Raw genomic sequence first — 21,871 nt, 5'->3', positions numbered from 1 at the left:
TCAAATAGAGAAACCAGCTTTATTTTGATGTGTGAGCCATGTCTGACAGTAGTTAAACAGGGTTTTTGTGTGAGACTGTAAAACAATGGCTGTTCTCAACTCTTCAACCTTTTACCTTCACTTCTGACTGAAATGGTTACATTCTGTTTGTTCAGAATATATTATTACAGCCCAAATTGAATCACAGGAAGAAGCAAAGAGCTCCTCTGTCTTCTGTCTCCAGTCTGCTGCAAAAAAGCTCGAGAGGGGGAAGAAAAGGGAAAAAAAAAAAAACGACCTAAAGACCGAAAAAACAGAAACTGGGAAACCTAATTTTACAAACAGCCAGACAGACATTGGTTACATGGGCGAAATCGGGACGGGGGTGGGGTTACTCTGCTGTGCATTCCAGACAAGGTCGCGACGTCAGCGAGTGGTGAAAACAAGCATGAACTGTATGTTGCTCTTGTATACTACTGGCAGATAAAACCACCAGCCGGTGGAGATGCCAGAACATCTGGGTTTGACACATGGCGGTGCTGCAAGTGTGACACAACCACTCCTCACAGCTTGTTTGCCCTGAAGACAAGCCTTTCTGTGATCTAGGATTAATGATTTGAAATTGCATGTAATGGACAAAGAAAAAAATGATCTAAAGAAATAGACTCACCGGTGAAATCAAGACCTGGCTGACTCTTTGATTTTTTTTATGTGTTTGCATGTTAACCTACTTGAGACCTAAGTTGACCTGTTGTGTTTTTAAGTTTTGCCGTATGCACGTCGCCCCCCCCCAAAAGTTGATTAACAAGAAAATGACATTAAGCTTTACCGCACAGTAACAGATAATAACAGATGTAATTGTGTGCTGTGCAAATGTGTGTGGACGGTTTGGAGATTTAAACGATAAAATATGCCTTAACTGAAACTCTAGGTTCTTTTTTTGTGGCTGTTTACAAGTTATTTGGGTTTTTTTGTTTTTGTTTTTTTAACTAGTCTGTTTTTATATTAGAGGCCAGAGGGTCTTTCCCCTTCTCTCCTCATCATCATATCCTCTGTTTTGCCCCCTTATCGCCATACTTCTGCAGCCCAGTCAATCTAATTAGATGAGTGCGAGTCATCAGGCACTGTTTAAAGCCATCAAAGAGAGCTCTGTGTCCCACTGGTTGCCCACTGGCTGTGAGCCGAGAACAGTAACCCTAGTGTGTAACTGAATCCCCTCGAGACGGGCCACCCCCGACTTTCCAAGTCACTCGCCAGCAGCCGTGGTGACATCATCACCTTATCCCTTGACCCTTGACCTGTGAGAATGCTTGACCCCGTGCTGGGTCCTGTGACAGTAGGCCCACTGTGTCGGGGCAACGTGGTAGGAGGGCTAGCAGAGGTCATAGTGTCGCTGATGGGCAGCACTGGCCACTGACCACTCTCCCACCCAGGATGTACAGGTAGAAGATAATAAATGTGGGGTTTACCAACACAGTATACACACAGTGACACGGCTCTCCCTTGCTTTTTAAACAGGTCAGAGCCAAAGCTGTGACAGTCCTTGTTTCAATAGATTGTCTCCATATCGGCTCCAATGTCTGTCTAGACGGAATGTAATTGTTGAACCATGTTGTTGATCACGGTAGATATAAATGTTTGCTGTGTTTGTGTGTTTGTGTGGACGTGGATGCATGTGCGTGTAACTGTGTCAATGTCTAACTGAAGCGCACATTCACAGGACTCTTCCCGCCGCCTCTTTGTCTCAATTAAATTTTCCATTCAGCGGGCTTTATCGGCATGAAATATAATACAGGATGCACTGCCGCAGCCTCAGTTGTCAATAGGAGTGAAAGGAGCATGTAATATTAGTCATTTGGATTTCAAGTCTAACAGATGCTGGTGTTACTCAAAATAAATATTCTTCTTTGTGATTTGTGATTTGCAGATCCCGAGTGTGGAGATGTCCCCCTGCTAACTCCAGGAAGTAAAGAGATGATGTCCCAGGCTTTGAAGGCCACCTTTAGTGGCTTCACAAAGGAACAGCAGCGACTGGGTATTCCCAAAGGTAAGACTGCCAGCTGCTTTTTGCTGTCATTAGTTCCTGTTAATGTTTTCATTTGAAAACTCAAATTGCAGCACGAGCCCTCTAAGAATACCTCCGTGTGTCACATATCAGGCGCGCACATCTGCAGTTCTTTCACATTTCGGCTTTCTTCAGAGGATTCTGAGAAAGCACCTCTTAGAAAGACTGACTAAAAAGGAAACGCCCAGTTATTCCAGAAATGGCGTTGCATTATATATATTCAGTCAGGGCAGACTGACTGACTGCAACATCCCAAGAATTGAGACACAGAGACAGACAGCAAAGAGATGGCATTGAAAACTGAACCAATTACAGCAACCCATGTACTTATATGATCTGCAAATTATGATTTTTAGCTTTTCATTACCACTGTGGTTTACAGTCACTTCAGCTTCCCACTTTGCTGTTGGTTATTAAGTGAAAGTTGGCTCCAGCTCAGACTGCAAAAAATGAGAATCTGTCCAGTCGTATCATTCACAAGCTGACCTGAATATTTGAGTAAATGTGTCTGGATGGTGTTGTCGATGTTTAACAGTAACTGCCACTCTTTGCAATCCTGTGCAGATCCTAGACTGTGGACAGAAAAGCACGTCGCCGAGTGGCTAACGTGGACCGTGAACGAATTCAGTCTGAAGAACGTCGATTTCGACAAGTTTGGCATCAACGGAGCCAGCCTGTGTGCGATGGGGAAGGAGCGATTCTTGGACTTGGCGCCTGACTTTGTGGGCGACATCCTTTGGGAACATTTAGAAATGCTTCAAAAAGGTAACGGCGTAAGATGGTTATCCTCTGATTATCAGATAAGTTTAAGAGATTTAAAAGTCTCAGTTTTGTGATGCAAGTCAAATAAGAAAGCTCTCACCACACAGGCTGACATCACTGCTTACTCAGTTTAGGACTGTTGGTATTTGCTCTTGTAACAGGAGCCAAACAGGAAGACACGATTTAGCTCAGGTCATTAATTTTTGATAGAGCAGGATGCAGTTACATGATACATAAAATCAATGATGAGGTCACTGATTCTCATTCTCCATCTATTTTTCATGAAGAGGATACAAAGCATTACCCCATGAATGGACTGAACTCTAACTTCCAGGAATCCCGCTATACCTCAGACTACTTTGTCAGTAAGTATTCATCACAGTCAATCTAATAGCATAAGAACACAAATATTAAAATATGAAAGGGAATCCAAATAGAGGAAGTGGATGAGGTGGTTCAGTGTGCTAAGTAGGTTAGGGTTAAAGAAAACATCAGTTAAAAGTGATTTGGGTTTAGCGTTAGCAAATAATCCCCCCCCACACATTTTTTTTCTTGGATTTATTTCCTAGATATTGATCCTCAGTACATCTTTGCAGCTGTAGATGAATAGTGACCACACGTACAGTGGCATCACTGTGAATTTTTTGCTGAGGTTAGGTCCAATCAATATGTCTTGCTGAAAATCTGCAAGATTGTTCCCGTGTGCTCAGGGCTATATTTTTTTTGGACTATTCACACGCCGAGAACTTCGGTGGTGGCTCAGCACAGGAGGGATAATGACTCCACTCCTTTTAAGATCGATCTTCCTCCTCTGTGTTGCTCCTTGCTTGCCTTCCTTCTCTGCTTTCTATCTACACTCATTTCCCTTTGTTTGCTCCAGGCTATGGTGTTGAGCACGCTCAGTGTGTCCCTCCTTCTGAATACTCAGAGCCCGGCTTCATCACAGAGTCCTACCAGACACTTCATCCCATCAGCTCAGAAGAACTGCTGACCCTCAAATATGAGAGTGAATACCCTGCTGCGGTCATCCTCCGGGACACGGCCCTCAACGCCATGCCGGGAGACTACTTTTCTGTCAAGCAAGAGGTGGTGTCACCTGACAACATGTGCGTGGGACGCCTCAGCAGAGGTGAGCGATCGTACAATGCATAAGTACGTGGCTGAGATTTGAGGAGACATTAAAGAATGTGGGATTAGCTTTGCAGTAAAAATGTGGTGCATTTACATTTTACTCAGAAGGTTTGCTCGAATTACCTGCTTAATAAATGCGTCCACATGCACTTGCTCGAGTTTGTCTGAATGCATGTAAAAGTTGAAGGTTTCTGTGGGTGTCTGCCTGCGTGTGATTGTGCTGAAGCTACCAGAATCTTGTCATGCCACATCAGTGTGCAAGTATTAGAAGAGAAGAAAAGCAGGCCTTCTGGTTGGCTTGTGGTTCAAGCAAACCCGACTTGTACACTCTAGACTGGGTTGGGAAAAAAAAAACTCTATTGTTTTTGTCAGAGCGATACACGAACCAAAGCCACAATGTGTTCTGTTCTTGCCGCATGTCCCTTATGTAAAACAGTTCAAGTGGTGTAACCTTCAAAAAAAAAGAAGGTATTTTTTTTCTCTTTCTTGTTTTTCTTGGCCTCCTTTCTTCGGCTCAACCTTAGGGTTCTGGGTAAGGAGATAGAGGTGTCATCCTCAGTTAGCAAGCGTGGGGTTTTCTCATGAAACTGTTTGCTTTTCTGAATGCTCGAGCTTGTTTTCTCTCCCAGCAATAGTTTACAGAGGAATTAGCGGTATGATTTAGACTGTTACCCATAAAGCTAGGGTTTTTCTTCTCCCAAATCCCCAGCTGTATAAATTATTAGCAAGTGCCATGTAAACCATACGAGTCCTCCATCCAGTGCTTTAAGCATTTGCCTGCAAGGCTTGAGATCCAATCCCCATGCATCACACATACCAAGTGTTTGCGCATTGAACTGTGCTCTCCCAACGTGGGAAAGTATTTTGTAGCACAATTGATATCCACATGTGGCTCCAATTTTACCAGTTGAAGATTTCAGCATCAATAGCGGCACGGCATTATCTGTCATTTGTTAATGGCTTACCACTGAAAGACTCCTCTTATCGTCCTCAAGGCCAAAAATAGCGGGACAATTTGTGTGAATGTCTTCCATTTAAAATCAAACCCAAATGCTGGTTGTGAAAGTGAAATGAGGTGTGAAATGGAGGGACGTGGCACTGTACAGAGCAATAAGCTATAGCTTAGTGAGGAGCAAAACAATTTACTTCTAAGGTGTGGCTAATGTCCCTTTTGTCAAATCTCAGCAAGGTTTTCGCAATTAATTCAGAGTTATTTGCTATTGTTCAAGTTTCGCCATCCGACAGTTTTGGAGGTAATAGTGATTTGTCATCGACTCTATCCGTGTCATATAGCGAGTGCACTTATTTCTTTTCCATCAGTTCAACTTTGGCTCTTACCGAAAGCCCAAAGTCACTTTCCATCAGGCTGTGGTAGACTTGGTTCATCTTGGGATGACTAAAAAAAACATAGCCTGTGTGTGACTGTGACAAATTGAATGATGCTATAAAACTGAGTAATTATTAATGTGCAATGCCAACATCAATGCAACATTGACGGGAATCATCTTAAGATTTTTGCCATCATCAAAATGGCCTAATTGCTAAAATTTTAATATCATATAGCTTGTCCACAAACAATGTCAGAGTTTCAAATCACAGTAATGTGTGTGAGTTTAGAGTTTCTACCTACATGACAATGGCTTTCTTGCCAATTTTTATTTTTTATTTTTCGCCCTTTCCCTTCCAGGTAAGCTTGGTGGCCAGGACTCGTTTGAGAGCATTGAAAGCTATGAGAGCTGCGACCGACTGACCCAGTCCTGGAGCAGCCAGTCTTCATTTAGCAGCCTGCAGCGGGTACCGTCTTATGACAGCTTTGACTCAGAAGACTACCCCGCTGCCTTGCATGGCCACAAGCCCAAGGGCACCTTTAAAGACTATGTGAGGGAGCGCTCAGACCTCAGCAAGGACAAACCCGTCATCCCAGCAGCAGCACTGGCAGGATACACAGGTAAGATGTCTAGACTTTATATTTATACGCAGTCATTACATTAAAAGAGTAATATTGGTCTATATGTATTTTTTCTGATCGCGTGCATGCAAACGGTAGACGTATATGGAAAACCTGTCCGATTGTTGATTTCTGTGAATATCATTTTAATATAAACACTTCTGTAGGGCACAAAATGCAGTGTATAATGTGGTGTAACAAACTTGTTGATGCTCTGCAAAAGTGCCAAATCTTGTGGTGCCTGAATGCAACACTTTTAGACCAAAGAAGGGAAAAAAAGCACACCTTTTACCCAGGCAACCCAAGTTATGCACATCACAGGAAATAAAACAGATTTTACTCATGCCTCCTTTTACTTCACTTCTTTTTCTCTCGCTTTTTTTTTCTCTTCTTCTTTTCTGCCTTCTCATCTACCTTCTTCTTATCGGCAGCCCGCATCTCAACCTATTTTTTCCAGGTCGTCCTAGCAACGCTCGTGAAACTTAGAAATTATGCCTGCCCCTGCACATAACACCAGAGCAGAGTAAAATTATCTCTTCATCTCATGAGGCATCTTCTCACTCATGCATGCTGAAAAAGCTGCTTTATGTATGTTCTTCAAGTTCAGTAAGATGGAGAGATATTTTAAATGCTCTTGTGCAGCAAATGCACTATTTTAGCATCTGGCATGACTTTTGGTTTCAAAAGGGTGCAAAAAAAAGAAACCCAACTGCTGCTGTTACTACTTCTTAACCGTTTATCGGCACTGAGCCATAAATACAACTTTTAAGTTAATATGAATCAAGAAAGATGACATAAATAACTCAGTTTTTTTGGCCTCAAGTTAGCTGACTTTTAATGTCAATTGCCATACGAACATACGAAGAGAAAAGTTGTCAAATCCCTGCAAAGGGGTTTAATTCAAGTTATTCTAGTTTAAAGCTGAACTGTAAACACAGCTGAACACTGACACAGTTGAACGCTGATGCTGAATCGACTCTTCACAGAGTGTTTGGGACTTTTTTGGTCTTGTTTAAATTACAGTCACACGGCAGTAAGACTGCCAGTATTGGAAAAAGGGGGAAATCCAAGCATATTTTCCAACGTCACAAACAATGCATACATCAGATCTCTGCAGAGTGCCCCAAAGTTGGTATGCACAAGTTAATTGGTCAGCTGTATGGTCATTAGTTCAAGAGCCACTTTTAGAACAGTAAGTCATTTATGAAATGTTGGAAAGATATAGTTATGAATTTATAATCAAATGGATTAGACCAAGGCACAGAGCTTCTCTAGAATGATCTAAATCTGTTTTCTCCCAGCGCACTAAACCAGCAGAGGCAATGCAAACTGGCTGCAAGCAGTCAGGGCGTAAACATATTTTAAACGAGTCATAGTTGCATAGTTTCCTCCTCCATATGTTTCCCCAGCATCTTTACAATAATCTGTCTTTTTATGTACTGCATGTTTCAACTCCAAATTGTGTACTTGTAAGGAAAGCATGGCAGCTGTTTTCAGCCTAATGTGAGAAGAGACTTGTTTTGACTATGAAACTATAACTATGAAGGTAATAATGCCACAACACTCCAGTTTTTAAGACAAAAAACAACCAAAAACTTCTAACTGCTGCTCTGGACCCTGCTATTTTAAAGAGCAGTGCAAAGAGAGTTGTGGTCTTTCAAAGATGGAAGCATTTTTGTGTTTGCCCATGTGCATGTGTGGGTGGGTGAATAAAAACAGAAGAAAAAAAAAGATCGGGGGAGCAAGAGAGAGAAAGAGACCTCTATCTGGAAAAAAGAAATCCCTCAAAATAAAGAAACAAGCTCTTGTACAATTCCAAAACAGTGTTTATGACAGCTCGACAGCTTGCTCTTGCTCGACTTCCTGTTTAAGTCACGGGGTGACAGGTGACACTTGTAACGAGGACAGGGGACCTGATAAGGCTGCAGGGAGATAAGGCTCCAGTTGCCATCTGCGTGGTTTCCTGCGACAATTCATCATTTACACCTCTGTCTGCAATAACATCAGGCCACCTTACAACATAGCAGACTCTCATTTTGGCTCATGATATTTCGCTCTCTGTCTCACTATTGCATGTATTTGCTCGTACACACAGAGGGCTTTTGCATTGCAACGCTGTAAAAAATAGTAATTTGCCAGTCAATATTAGCTGGTCTCGCCTTTAAAAAATTGTATCCACACCTTTGAATTATTGTCCTTTAAATAGCCACATAGGTTTTAGACTCATATATCCATGGATTCAATACTTAACGTTATGAAGACGAGCCCCAACCTTATGCTTGTTCAGTAAGGCCCATTGTGCATTAAGATTTTAACATATTTTAAAAAGGGTTGATTACATTGTGGCATGAAAGCACGAGGTTCTGGTATTACCCTTATGTGGGCTCACAGTTACTGCAGCAGGAACACGAGTCAAAGCTTTCTGTATGAGTGACACCCGGTGTTGCAGAGCCACTTATTTTCCAAACTCGGAATGGCTGCTGTCATGCACCTTCTTCTTCAGTCCCTGCGAGGCCTTAGAGGGCTCTAAATTTCGAGTTGTTCAACCCACACATCTGTTTCCCTGAATGCTTTTGTTTTTGTTACAAAAAGGGTACGTTTGGTTTTCTGAGGCACTCGAGAGAGGTGACTTTTGCTTAGCTCCAGTTTTGCTTAGGCGGTGTGCTGCACTGGCAGGTGTGATTTCAACATGCAAGCCTCAAAAGTGGGTGGGTTCGTGTGTATGCTGAAAAAAAAAAAAAAAACAACCAAAAAAAACCACACGATCAAAGTGCACTGCAGTGAATCTAGTTCAGAGACAAAACCAGGCTTTTTTTTTTATCGCCTTTGTTCTGCTTTCCCTCCTTTTTTTTTTCCATGAACTCTAATAAACTTTTTGCTCTTACATTGAAATGATGTTTTACTAGTTTATTCATTTAACGTTACTCTTGGAAAAATGCACCCTCTTAACTTTGCATTGAACTTGGCAACTGCCCTCTTTCTTAAAACACACTCTATTCAAGTACAGTAGATGTGCTGCTGAAGCCTAAATGCAGCCCTTCTTATTTTTAAAATAGTGATTTCATCAGTGTGGAACTCTTGCAGACAGACTCTCACTCTAAATTCACATACTGCACAGGGCAACTGGCAGACAAGGGAATACATGATGAATGGGACTTCTGTGCTTGGGACGACATTTAGTTCCACTGCTGTACTTCAGTCTGACCCAGATTAGAAGCTTTACTTTGTTCCTCTTTTCAAATTAAGTGAATAATTTGCATGAATATGTAACACTTTTCATATATAGCATAAGTACTTAGTGTCGTGCTTCTTCTGGCCCTGACTTTTATCACAGACAGTACATTGTACAGACAGTGCTGTTCCTCAACGCATTCTGCATAGCTCATGGACTGATGGGAATATATCTCCTAGATTCGGTGTATTATTATGTGAAATGTACTAGTTTAGTTCGATAAAATGTTAAGCAGACTATGGGACTTGGGAATATTTTCCAACAACAGGAGATCTTTTGCTCTGAACTTAGCCTCACCTCAATCAATCCCCACAGCAACTGGCATCTGCACAAACAACAATGTGTCCTCTCAGTGTATATAGCTCTTCTTCTTAAACGAACACCTTCTCCCCTTCCACCCCCATCTGCTCTGCAGGCAGTGGCCCCATCCAGCTGTGGCAGTTTCTTCTGGAGCTACTGACCGACAAGTCTTGCCAGTCCTTCATCAGCTGGACAGGCGATGGCTGGGAGTTCAAGCTTTCTGACCCAGATGAGGTGAGAGGTTGCGACCCCACTGGTCATCTGGCACACGTGCTGGGAGGTCTTAAGTAGTTAGCCAGATGAACAAGATGGCTGCTTGTTCCATGTAGCTCAATTAATTGCAAGTTTCAACAAAAGTATGTATTCTAATGTTTCTGGCACATCTTGACAGGCTTGTTCACTGTGCTTTTTCAGGTTGCTCGAAGGTGGGGCAAAAGAAAAAACAAGCCTAAGATGAATTATGAGAAGCTGAGCCGTGGCCTGCGTTACTACTATGACAAGAATATCATTCACAAGACATCTGGGAAACGCTATGTCTACCGCTTTGTCTGTGACTTGAAAAGCCTGCTGGGGTACACTCCCGAGGAGCTGCATGCAATGTTGGATGTAAAGCCTGATACGGACGAGTGAATCAGATATGAAAAAAAAAAAAGGAAGTGAAGACAAAAAGTTAAGGAGCCACTTGGACTGAGGCTCATAAAGTGGTCTTAACTGTTTGATAGAATTGGTAAACCAATTATTTTGGGGACCAAAAATGTTTTGTTTTGGTTTTTTGGGTTTTTTTGCTGTTTTTTTTAAACGAATAACTGTGGTCTTTGTCAACTTTGAGCTCCTGTCTCTCAGACCATAATTTTAAAACCGAAGGCAGAAGCCTAAAACCTGTATTCTTACCCTGTTGCGTTTGAGGTGCGTGTGTGTGCACGCATGTGTGTATGTGTGTATGAGTGACTTATACTGGTGTCATTTAGCAGCTCAAAGCAGACAAAGTGTTACTGGGTAGATTTCAGGTTCTGTTCTGACTAAGTAGCAAAGTAGGGGAGAACTGAGAGAGAGACAATAGAAATGTTGGGCTAAACGAAGCGGAAAGTTCCTGCTAAGAAAACGGTTGCCAAAATGCAGAAAAAAAAACCTGAACTGAACTGAACTGAGGAAGGTATAATCTCATACTTGCATACATGCTTACTGTTTTTCCCTTTGGCAGTGACAGACTTTTTTCAGCTAGGACCAAAAAAAAAAAGAAAAGAAAAGAAAAAAAAAGTGTCTGGTATAAATTGCTGTTTAAAGAGCATACGCTTGTGCCACTATACTAATGCCGATTTCTCAAAACAGTTGCTGTACATCTTCTGGATAAGTGTTGTAAAGGGTATTTTTTTCACATTGTTCTCAGTGACGGTATTACAGTGGAACCAAATATTAGATGCCAAGTTTTACTCATCTGTTCTCAAGGAACCTTCAACTGAAATGTGCTGATGCGTTATCAGACAACACTATAGACACTGGCCCCTTGCTTTGCAGAGTGTGAAGACCTGGTGAGGTTACTCATAGCAAGAGTGTCTGAAAGACAACTGAAAGTAGCCGTTGCTTTTGAAACTGACACGTTCACCTTTATGTACATGTTTGCCACCTCGTTAGAGACGCATATTGTGACTGAAAGTCGTGCATTTTTTTTTTTTTTGCATATACCACCAGTATTAGCAAACTGTAGACAATCTTATGTGGGGAAATTCAGGAGTAAGAGGAGCTGTTTCATGTGCAGATTAGATGCATAATTTCATTTCACTGCCCATGTAAGCTTACTTTTAGACACGTTTTCATATTAATCGTGTTTGCCTAGAGAGTAAAATTGCAAGTTGGTTTGCTGATGTTATCTTGCATAATTCTCTTTCAAATGTGTTGTACGTTTTGGCCATAAGGAAGGGTAGTATAGTGTGAAGGTACAGTGTAGGAAAGCAGGTCAGGTAATAGGAAAACTGACTATAAATGTTGACTATAGAGAATCTGAAACTTTAGAGGATAGATGAAGGTGATGGGTGATGTGGATAATGTAGGTGATCTCTCGTGATGTCTGATGAAGACAGGTTGATACAAGTGATGCAAGTTAACTTGCTTGAGACATATAGGACGGATGGCAGAGGCTTCCATTTCAATTTTACGTTCTTTTGCAACTTATCTACATTCAGTTCAGAAATGAATGACTGGTTACAAGCAAATTGGCAACAGTTTCCTCCCAAACAGTGGGAACAGTGGCTGTACACTAGCCTTATGGGAAATGCCAAAGTTGAGTATTATATTAGAATACAATGTTATTGTTTACAGTAGCTGAAAGTTACCCATATGGATGAAAATAGCTTCTGAGATGTCTATTTGTACAGATTCTGTTTCATAATGCTTTACTGAGACCCAGATTACACAAATAAGCAAAAGACAAAGCAGGAATAATAACCAAAGCCCATGTGAGGTCTTTGGCCACGGTGCACCCACAACGTTAGAAGATGGGGACCAGAAACCTCTCACGTATTCGTGAAATGTCGTCTTTTATCTTTTGTTAATATGTCAGAAAGCACACAGCTTAAGGACAAAGAGTAATGTCTTTGCTGATGTTTTTTTTTTTTTTTTTTGGATACCCGCTAAGTTTAGGTAAGAGATGATGTATACGTTCATACTGTGTAACTGGTAACAAGCTTGTCCATTGTTATTCAGCACTGGCTTAATGTTTCCTTATCCAAGATAGCGAATAGGAAGTTAAACAGTTGGGTCAGTAATAAGCTGCACTGTATGTTCATTCCTTTATTGCATATGTTGACGCCAGTGTTTTGAAAATCTTCTTTCTCTCTTTTTTTCTTTTCTCTTTGGTATTGTTCAGGTATTTTTCTGATGTCAGTGTTCTGTATTAAAGTGAGCTTAAAAGACTTATTTTTTATCTGTTTGTATTAAAAAAATGTTTTCTTTTTTCCTCCCAACACAAACGTCATAATGTTAGTATGGTTGGCTTCATAAGATCAATGTGCTCGAAGAAAACATTTCTGTTACCTAAAATGTTAATATTTTGACATTTATTTTGTCAGGAAATTATACTGTTGTTAAATGTCAGAGTCTACAGTCTACTGCAGGTCTTATGTATTAATGAAACCTAGTCAGGCAAGTGTACACCTAACAATATTTTGTGGCATATGCATATCTCGGAATGGATTCAGAAGGAAAACTTGTTATTTTGGATGTTGTTTTTTTGTATATTTTATAGTGTCTTTGTATTTTTGTTATGAGATCATTTTTATTGTATTTAGTTCACAAGCATTTGAATATTTTTCAATAATTTATATTTTATAAAAGACGAGATGCAGACAGCTGGTGCTTTCATGGGAATTTAAAGGTAGCGCAGGACAAAATAATGTAGCTAATTTCTTTTTGTTTTTGTTTTTGAATTCATTTTTTATATAGAAAATAGACCTGTCTGCTAGAGGTAAAAAAAGGCTGATGCTGGCCCATCAATGATTTCTGCTGGAAAGGTTTTATAAACTGTAGCTTCTATTTCCAAAATGTACTTAATGTACTTCAAAATGTTATAAAATATATGTGAAGAAAGATTTTATCACTGCGTGTGGTGTTTTTATTGTGAAAGTTCACATGAAAGGTTAACCATCTGCCTACCTAGTGGTTTTCTTCACTTTGCTATATAGTTTGAATATAGATTTTAACTTTGATAGTGGTCACAGTTCATTGGGTACCATTGGGTACCATTTCACACCCATACCATTGTATGGGTGTGAAATGTAGGGATTACATGCCATTACTGAAAATAACATATATGGAAATATTGTATGTATATATGTAATGTGCTTTGATTTGCATAGTCTCTTTACAGCTCCCTATATTCATACTTTGGCTGCAATACTGTTCTTGAACAGCAAACAACAACTAAATGATGAAATTTAATCATAGTGTTATTAATATTGTTGTTTGCATTTCCAGATATTGTGCTATTGTCACTGTGATAATACTGCACAATAACTGGGCAGTAAAATGACAGCCCTAGTTTAGAGTTATCACTCATCTGCAGATCACTTTGTAAAATATGAAGTGAAATTAAGAGAAACTATTAATCATGTCAAAGTACATACCCCAGACACTTTATTAGGTATACCTATTGAACTGCTTGTTAAAGTGAATATCTAATTAGCCAATCACATTGCAGCAACTCAATGTATTTAGGCATGTAGAAATGGTCAAGATGACCTGCTGAAGTTCCAACTGAGCATCAGAATGGAGAAGAAAGGTGATTTAAGTGACTTTGAATGAAACATGTAACAGGCGGACTGGTCTAAGTTTTCAGAAAATGCTGATCTGCTGGGGTTTTCCCTGCACAACCATCTCAGGGCTTTTCTAAAGAATGGTGAAAATGAATCCTTCAAATTGTTCAGAAAGCATCAAATAACCAAGGCATGCAGAAGAATATCTTTCAATGCATAATATACTGTAACTTGAAGCATGGGAGCTAGAGCAGCAGAAGACCACACTGGGTGCCACTTGTGTCAAATAAGAACAGGAAACTAAGGTTACAATTCACATAAGCTCAATAAAATAGCACACAGTGGAAGACTGGAAAAGCATCGGCTGTTCTGATGAATTTATTCCTGCTGCGACATTTGTATGGTAGCATCACAACTTGGCATTAACAGCATGATAATGTGGATCAATCTCACCTCAAATGTTCAGGGTGCTGGTAGTGTAATGGTATGGGGGATATTTTCTTGGCATACTTTAGGCACCAGCTGAGCATTATTTAAACACCTCAACCTACCTGAGTGTTGCTGCTGAGCATGTCTATCCCTTTATGACCACATTTTGCTCATTTTCTGGTGGCTCCTTCATGGTATCTCACAAAGCTTAAATAATCTCAAACTGTTTTCTTTTAAGATGACAGTGAGTTCACTGCATTCAAATGGCCAACACAATCATCCAATCAATCCAGTAGAGCACCTTTGGGATGTAGTAGAACAGGAAGATTCACATCATGGATGTGCAGCCAACAAATCCACAGCTGTGTGATGCTATCATATCAATATGGACCAAAGTCTCTGAGGGATGTCTTCAGCACTTTGTTGAATCTATGCCATGAAGAGTTCAGCCAGTTCTGAAGGCAAATGGGGGTACCGAATAAAGTCTCCAAAAAGTGTATGTTTATATACGTATAGTTTTGATTTACTAATGAAGACAAACAAAAACAGATGCACAGAAAAATTGTTTGAGTAAAGACCTGATTCTGTAATAACCTCAAGGTCATAGTGGTAAAATTTGTCAAACACATTCATCCTTTGTACATATTGCTGTGGTGCTTCAAAGGAGGCGTATTGTTTCCCTTTGAAATACATTCCGTCCATAGTGTGTCTGAGTTTCAATAATTGTGCTTCGTGCACACTGATGAGGTGACATAAAAACGAAACCAACACACTGAGGCCCATTCAACCCTTCAAATAAATTCCACTCTAGATAAAAAACATGCAAGGACGTTGCCTGCTGCCCACAGCTGTTTGGCTCCACTATAACAAGCTAAAGTTACAAAAATAATCATTAAACATATTTTTGTATTTTTTTTTTAATTTGATATGTTATTTTTATTATTTCAGGGAGTTTAAATGTATTCATTTAGACAAGTATATTTTATATTGACAAATGTAATCCTTACAATAGACTGCCATGTAAAAAAAAATGATGTAAAGTGATAAGACTCATGATACGATAGAGCTGTCTTCTGACAAAATTAGACCCATACTCTTCTCTTGGATCAGTGTTTTGTGTTCTTGGCAGAGGACAAGCTGAGGTTACGCAGGTGGGTCTTCTCTTCTTCCACCTCCCTCTCTCTGACTGGGCTGATGATCCAAAGCAGACACATTCACGAGGCAGGTTTTTAAAATACTTCACCAGACAGTGCATGTTCCAAGAGACCTGGAACGAAATCCAAATCATTATGATACTACTCATACCCACCTCTTCCTCATCCACAGACACAAAGCTGGCTCACGCAGACACAGTACTCTTCTTTCTCCCCTTTTGTGCCTTATTCAAAGAAACCTTCCACTGATTTAAGCAGTGTCTCAAGGTGAGAAACAGAAAACTGAGACATAAAAGGAAGAGGACGCCTGTGCTCAAAGTGAGAAGTGTAACACCTGTCAGTCTCAGAAGGATATTAGATCATTTCTCCATTTTTTGAGATTCTAAAGTAACTTGCAATTAACTGTCAAGCCATTTTGTGTTCAGATGAAGGCTATTGCTTCATCATTACATTTACAAATGTATGAATAATAATTACTGCAATATATGCAAATGCAATGTATGTATTATCTGAAATCTGTAACATGCCAACTGGTTAAATTACAAGATTTGTTTTTGATTTAAAGTAGTACGCATTTAAATGCAAGACACAAAACAAAAAAACAGTGAGAGATTAGACAATTAAAGGGCTTACTTACTCATCAATAGCCATATTCAGTATTTTCTAAAATATTTTAGGATTAGTTGCAGAGACGTATGTGACACTTATACATGGAAATTTAAATACATACACACAATGTGCCCTTTGCCTTGGATCAAGTGTTAAGGAGCAGCATAGCATCCAAATGTAATTATAGGGAGAATAGTTGCTGTGCCAGATTACAGAATCAGTTTCAACAAATCCTAAATAACAAGCATGTGACAGATGTTGCAATGTTGTCTGGTCCCTAAGTAACATAGTAATTTTTAATAGATTAAGTAAATCACCCTTTGGCTCATTTAATCAGTCAAACTCCTCAGAGTTTGTGAATGGAACTAGAACAAGTTGTGGTGACGCTATAGTATTTGTCCTCTATCAGTTTTTCGTATTAGACTACATGTATACAGAGTTAGAACATCTAAATGAACTGTGAAGAAAGCAGTGGAACTGGAACAACCATAAATCCAACACTGGAAGGCAAAGCGTGTAACACAGTCTACATGTTATTATATGTCATATAATATGGAATATATAATACTCTATGTCATTATATGTCACTCAACATATTATTGTAGGGTCTTTGTCTTAAAATATAATGTCCCTTAAATTGATTGTTATTGTAAACTGAACTCCAAAATCTTTTCCAACTTTTAATTTCTTCTGTAGCTCAATCTTTAATGTTAATGACCTAAAATTCTGCTGTGGATAGAACATAACTACATCTATCTTCACTGCCCAACATTATATCCTCTTCAATGAAACAGAATCCCTGTGACGCACGAGACAACAGCTCAGTGATTCCATTACGCAGTTTTGAAATACAACCAATGTGTCCCTGTGGGTCCTTATGGCCCAAAAGAAAAAAAAACTGTTATCAGAGGACATATTCATGTCCTATTGCCCTTCAAAGTTGTGCTGCCTTGTGTTAGTATAGTATGCAGGCACTAACATAAACAGAGTTAAAACCATTGTCTAAAAAAGACCCTGCTAAAGGATTATGGAGGTTTGCCATTTCATAGAGACTACTGGTCTATCTCAAAAATAGACTATCATGGAAAAGTGAAGGTGATTTTTAATTAAACTTCAATTTATTGTTTTTTTAATACATATATCTCAAATATTTTCCGAGATCAAGCAACAAAGTTTTATACAGAAATGTTTACCTTGTAAAAAGGTGTGTTGATTTATGCATTGATTAATTGATGCTCCTTTACAACAAATTACTGCATCAGTGTGGTGTGTTATGGAGGTGTTACTGCTAAGGTGTTACTGAAGTTGCTTTGATAGTGGCCTTCATCTTCCTCTTCACAGTTCAAGCCAGGTTAGTTGGGTGGTGAGTCAAACACAGTAATAACGTGGTTAGCAAACCTTTTCATAGTTTTGGCATGGTAGGCAGATGCTAAATAAGGAAATCTGCATCTCTGTAAAGCTTGTCAGCAGATGGAAGCACGAGTTAATCTAAAATCTACTTGTAGATGACTATGTTGACTTTGGACGTGATAAAACACTGCAAACTGACACCACAGGACATTGCAATGCAATTCACCACAGAATGCAGAAACTTCACACTGGACGTCAAACACCTTGGATTCTGTGACTTTCCTCTCCTCTTCTAGACTGTATGGCCTTGATTTCCAAATGATGAAATGCAAACTTTATCTTTATGTGGAAAGAGACACTTCTCGTGGCTTTGGTTGAGGAGTGGCTTAACATTAGGAATGCAAGAGTAGCCTTGATGTACTCAAACCAGCTTAGTGCACTCTTTGTGAAGCTCTCCCAAGTTTTTGAAATAACTTTTCGAGACAATATGTACCTTTTGCTACCACACTTTCCTGTCCACTAAACTTTCCATTAATATACTTCAGTACAGCACTCTACCAACAGCCAGCCTTTTCAGCAATCATTTTTGTGGCTTACCCTTCTTTTGGAGGCTGTTGATAACTATCATCTGGACAGCTGTCAGGTCAGCAGTCTTCCCATGATTGAGGGTGTGTGTAATGAACTGGACTCAGAGATACAGTTTTTGCTAGTAAATCACGCTGAATCTTACACACTTGGCCTTTAACCTTAGTATGGAATATATCAGACAAAGCATAATGGATTAATTTGCCCAAAGTTAACAACAATGAGGATACAACAGATTTTCTAATAACACCAGAATAGCTTCACTGCACTCTGGTATTAACTGCCCAAGTCTCTGGAGCTACTAGAAACATCACCCATCAGTCTTAAAAAACATTTTCTCTTTTGGTGTTATGGTGATTGTGGCGAAGAGTGCTGTCTAGCATGTTGGTTTCAAAATGTCAAATAGGTGTTAAACCATGTTGAAGTCGTTTTCATGAGAACAAAAAATAACTTGAAGAATGGTAAAAGGTTTGTAGAGACCAGTGCTGTTCAATAGCATATTAACTTTTTTTTCTTACCCAATACAAATTGTACATAATGGAGACTTCTAGACAAATCAATGAGAAGTGACAGTGATAAAAAGAAAACTCTTTTAGTTACCGGTGTTATGGTCTCGAGGATAGACGCACACGCTCCCTTCCTCTCACTCATTGTATTGTTATGTTTGAGACGTGTTGAACCGCATGTCTTAGCAGGTGTGTGCTGACTGTATTATGCAGGCTTATGAAGGGCAGATCCAGGCCATCCCCTGCTTTGGATGGCAATTTGCATTTTTATTGCCATTGTCACATCCTCAGTTAATACACCATTGACTCCCGGTGCCACCCCTGGACCTAACGGCATCACCTCGCTATCCCACCTGAAATGAGAGCGCCTGCAGGGCCCTGGATCTTCATCGACCGGAGCTCAGGTACCAGTCGACCTGGCATTCTGAGACGGAAATGGAGTGTCTTCTCATGTTAATGTGGACTTTCCATTAGGAAAGATGATTGATTTGTGCTGTGCCGTTGCTGTGAATAGGCAATAGACTGGCACAATAAAAGAGTGAGATGGAGCTTTGTGTGCAGGTGAGGCCATATGTGAACTAGACTGTGACTGAATCTGGGTGCTGAAGATGGAGTGAGAGGGGGCTGGGGGCAGAGACGAACAGAGAGATGAGAGATGGAATAGAAAAAGTTGAATGCAGGAGGGTGAAGGTTAGGAGGTGAAAAGGAGCAAAGGAGCAGTTGAAGGTTTAGAAGTGTGAAGGGATGGGGAGATGATAGTGCGAGGAAACTCTCATTCGCATTCATTTGAGCCGACTAGATGAAAGAAAAGAATTAGAGGTCTTAAAGACATTTTTCTTACAGACTATTCTTCTAAGGTTTCCTTTTGTGAGGCAGTTGAATGAATAACAACTTGAAAAGCAATCCATTTCAAATGTATAAATCTGTTACACAGTGCTAATGTATTCACTGTCAGCTTGTACATGCACTGAGAGTTCATCTGGATTAAAACATGCTTTGGTCACTGTCCAGTTAACCAAGCAAATGTTTTCGCTTTCTTTTACTGTGAGTTGAGTGGGATTCAGCAACTTTCCCAGGACATCTGCTCCCAACACCCACGTTCACGTCTTCATCCAATAGAAGTGCTTAGTTCACCCCAAAGACCAGAGGGTGCTCTGCAATGATTGGTTGCCTGGGCCAGGGCCCAGAAAGGGAAGGCTGAGCCCTGAGAATTTTCCGAAACATTTTCTTTGCTGTCTTGGCTTTCGCCAACATCTGTTTCCAATCAACGTTAGTAAAAAGGCCGCTTTTCTTTCTCCCTGCTGTCTGGGGTGCACACACATGGACATATATACACAGACACATACACATACGCACTGATCTCAGTCATCTACATTCCTACTTGTTAACATAGAGGAAATTTTATGTTTTTGGCAACATTAAAGATACTTCTTAGTCGAGTTTATTTAATTATACCAGTATAGTATTTTACTATCTTTACGCAGACAATTTTATGCTGTTATTTGATAGATAGCCATGATAAATCATTATTCTGTTCATGAAATAGATCTCAATGAATTGAGTGAGAGCAAAATTTGTATAAATTGGTTACATTTTCAAAATGTACACACTCGAACACATGTTGAACATCCTTGTAACTGCTGTCCTCAGCACAGCGTCCCATCTTTTTCCATGATAAATTAGTACTAAAGTTCAGCTTCCTACCGCAAGTTTTATGTGTTTTGCTACTGCTTCTTACTTTCTATCTTTGAGTCACAGCTCTGCCCTCCTGTGTGGTCATTGCTGTTGCTTCTATTGTATCACTTTTGACTGCAAGTCAACAAACTCCAGAAAACCCTGCTTATTATAGCAGGTACTTTCCACAGATATTCAGAAATAACCATAGTGATTCACTGTAGCCAAAGAGAAACACACAGTGTAAGCAGCAGTTGCTTCAGTTCTTAGCAATACCTCCCCATTAGTAAGGCTGCCTATGTTATTTCTGCCAGCAAACTACTTAATAGGCTTTGGCCCCCTTGGCTATACAACCATGGGAGAAATAACTTGGAAGTTATAAGGCTGGTCAAGTGAAATTTAGGAGTTCTTGCAGACAGTTTTTTGGAGCAGCTGGAGCAAACTGTAAAGGCCAGCCCAGCTACAAATCTAAGCATTTTAAACAGGTAAATAAATGCTTACTTATGTTACCTTTGATGAAATACACAGTACTGAGATTGAAAGATGGTTCAAACATGCTTGAATGTCATTATATTTACTTTTTGGTATTGTCTGAAATTGCATTGTAAACAATTGTTAGTATAACAACTGTGTCATTTAGTGTAGATAAAGATATAACTAGCAGCTGCCTGATTTTGAGCTTCCTCCCAATGACCCTTGACCCTGAAGGCTATTGACTTTGTGATCCTGCTCCTGCTGGGCACAGCTTGATTTACAGCGCAGTAGTTACTTGGTCTTTGAATGTAATCCTGGGTCAGACTGAGCTAATAAATCTGAAGTGTGCTACTTTTGTTGGTATTTTTTTAATCCTTTCCTTAAAGATTACATTTTTTAATCATAATTTGTTAAGTTCATAGCCTCTTTATATGACTGTTACAGCATTTAAATATCCTGCCTGCAATACATAACACTGGGTTTATACTTCAGAACATGTTACAATGAGTTACATGTCTGTGTTAAAATGAAACTACGGGTGGTTAAGTGTGGAGGTTTGAAAGTTTACATGAGACTTAATGAACATATGTATAATTCTGCAATGGAATGCATTTGGAGAGAAGAAAATGCCAATCAAAAGTAGTAAGCATTGTGGAAAAGGAGAATTCATATCTCTGCTGACTTCTTGCTCTACAGAAGTGTATAATCATACCAATTACCAATGATTTTTTTTTTAACAGAGCCTTTATATTGCTGTCAATCTCTTCTTAGTTTGAATTACAAAAAAGTCACTTGCAATTACCTTTGCCCATGCCAGGCATTTCACAGATGAATGCCGAAAGAAAGAGAGGCTGATGATGGCGGAAGAATGGATTAAAAAAGAAAAAATGGCTAAGGGTAAGCTGAGGAAGCGTGAAAGGAAAGGTGTACACTTTGAATTCAATTTAAACCAGTTCCCACAGAAACCTCCCTTTTCATTTCAAAAAACAAAGCAGGTTGATCAAGTGAAGATGTGTAATTTTCATGCTTTATTTGGGCTTTGCACACGTGATTTGCACAAATATAATCTTTTCCATCTCGGAGGTCCCTTTGCCGAGGGCAAGGCAGAATCTGAACCAAAAATTGAACTGTTTCTTGAAGGTTGCCAAGCAATACATATTCACCATGCTCCAATGTAGCATTTCTTGTGCTTTATTTCCTGTTGAAAAGGTTTGATAACATCAGTGTTTAGTGGATTTTTACAAATGTATTTACTTCCTAATTGATGGTTTTCATGAGGGTCTCTTATCCATTCAGTTCAGGGCTGTTCTTTTTTTTCGTAGCTTTCGCTTATAGGCTAAAATTCTGGATATTTGTTCAGGTGGAAATGTCTAAAAGAAGCTGAGACCTTAAAAGGATCCCCGGCTATTAAGACATGTTTGCGCTA

The 21,871-nt window shown here is 39.7% G+C and overlaps 1 protein-coding gene across 3 annotated transcripts in view; it reads left to right on the top strand.

The window, feature by feature from the left end:
• Positions 1-13,006, top strand: part of ets1 (v-ets avian erythroblastosis virus E26 oncogene homolog 1) — a 35,512-nt gene extending 22,506 nt beyond the window's left edge. For all 3 annotated transcript variants that reach the window (XM_063493622.1, XM_063493621.2, XM_063493623.1), the window contains 7 exons: positions 1,907-2,026; positions 2,609-2,809; positions 3,094-3,171; positions 3,687-3,935; positions 5,625-5,885; positions 9,533-9,651; positions 9,832-13,006. In XM_063493622.1, coding sequence (XP_063349692.1) covers positions 1,907-2,026; positions 2,609-2,809; positions 3,094-3,171; positions 3,687-3,935; positions 5,625-5,885; positions 9,533-9,651; positions 9,832-10,047 — 1,244 coding nt within the window. In that variant the 3' untranslated portion in view covers positions 10,048-13,006. The remainder of the gene's footprint in view (positions 1-1,906; positions 2,027-2,608; positions 2,810-3,093; positions 3,172-3,686; positions 3,936-5,624; positions 5,886-9,532; positions 9,652-9,831) is intronic.
• The last annotated feature ends 8,865 nt before the right edge of the window (positions 13,007-21,871 follow it).

Source organism: Pelmatolapia mariae, linkage group LG14 (assembly GCF_036321145.2).
Source record: "Pelmatolapia mariae isolate MD_Pm_ZW linkage group LG14, Pm_UMD_F_2, whole genome shotgun sequence".
NCBI classification, from domain to species: domain Eukaryota; kingdom Metazoa; phylum Chordata; class Actinopteri; order Cichliformes; family Cichlidae; genus Pelmatolapia; species Pelmatolapia mariae.
This window is presented reverse-complemented; position numbering and strand designations above follow the sequence as displayed.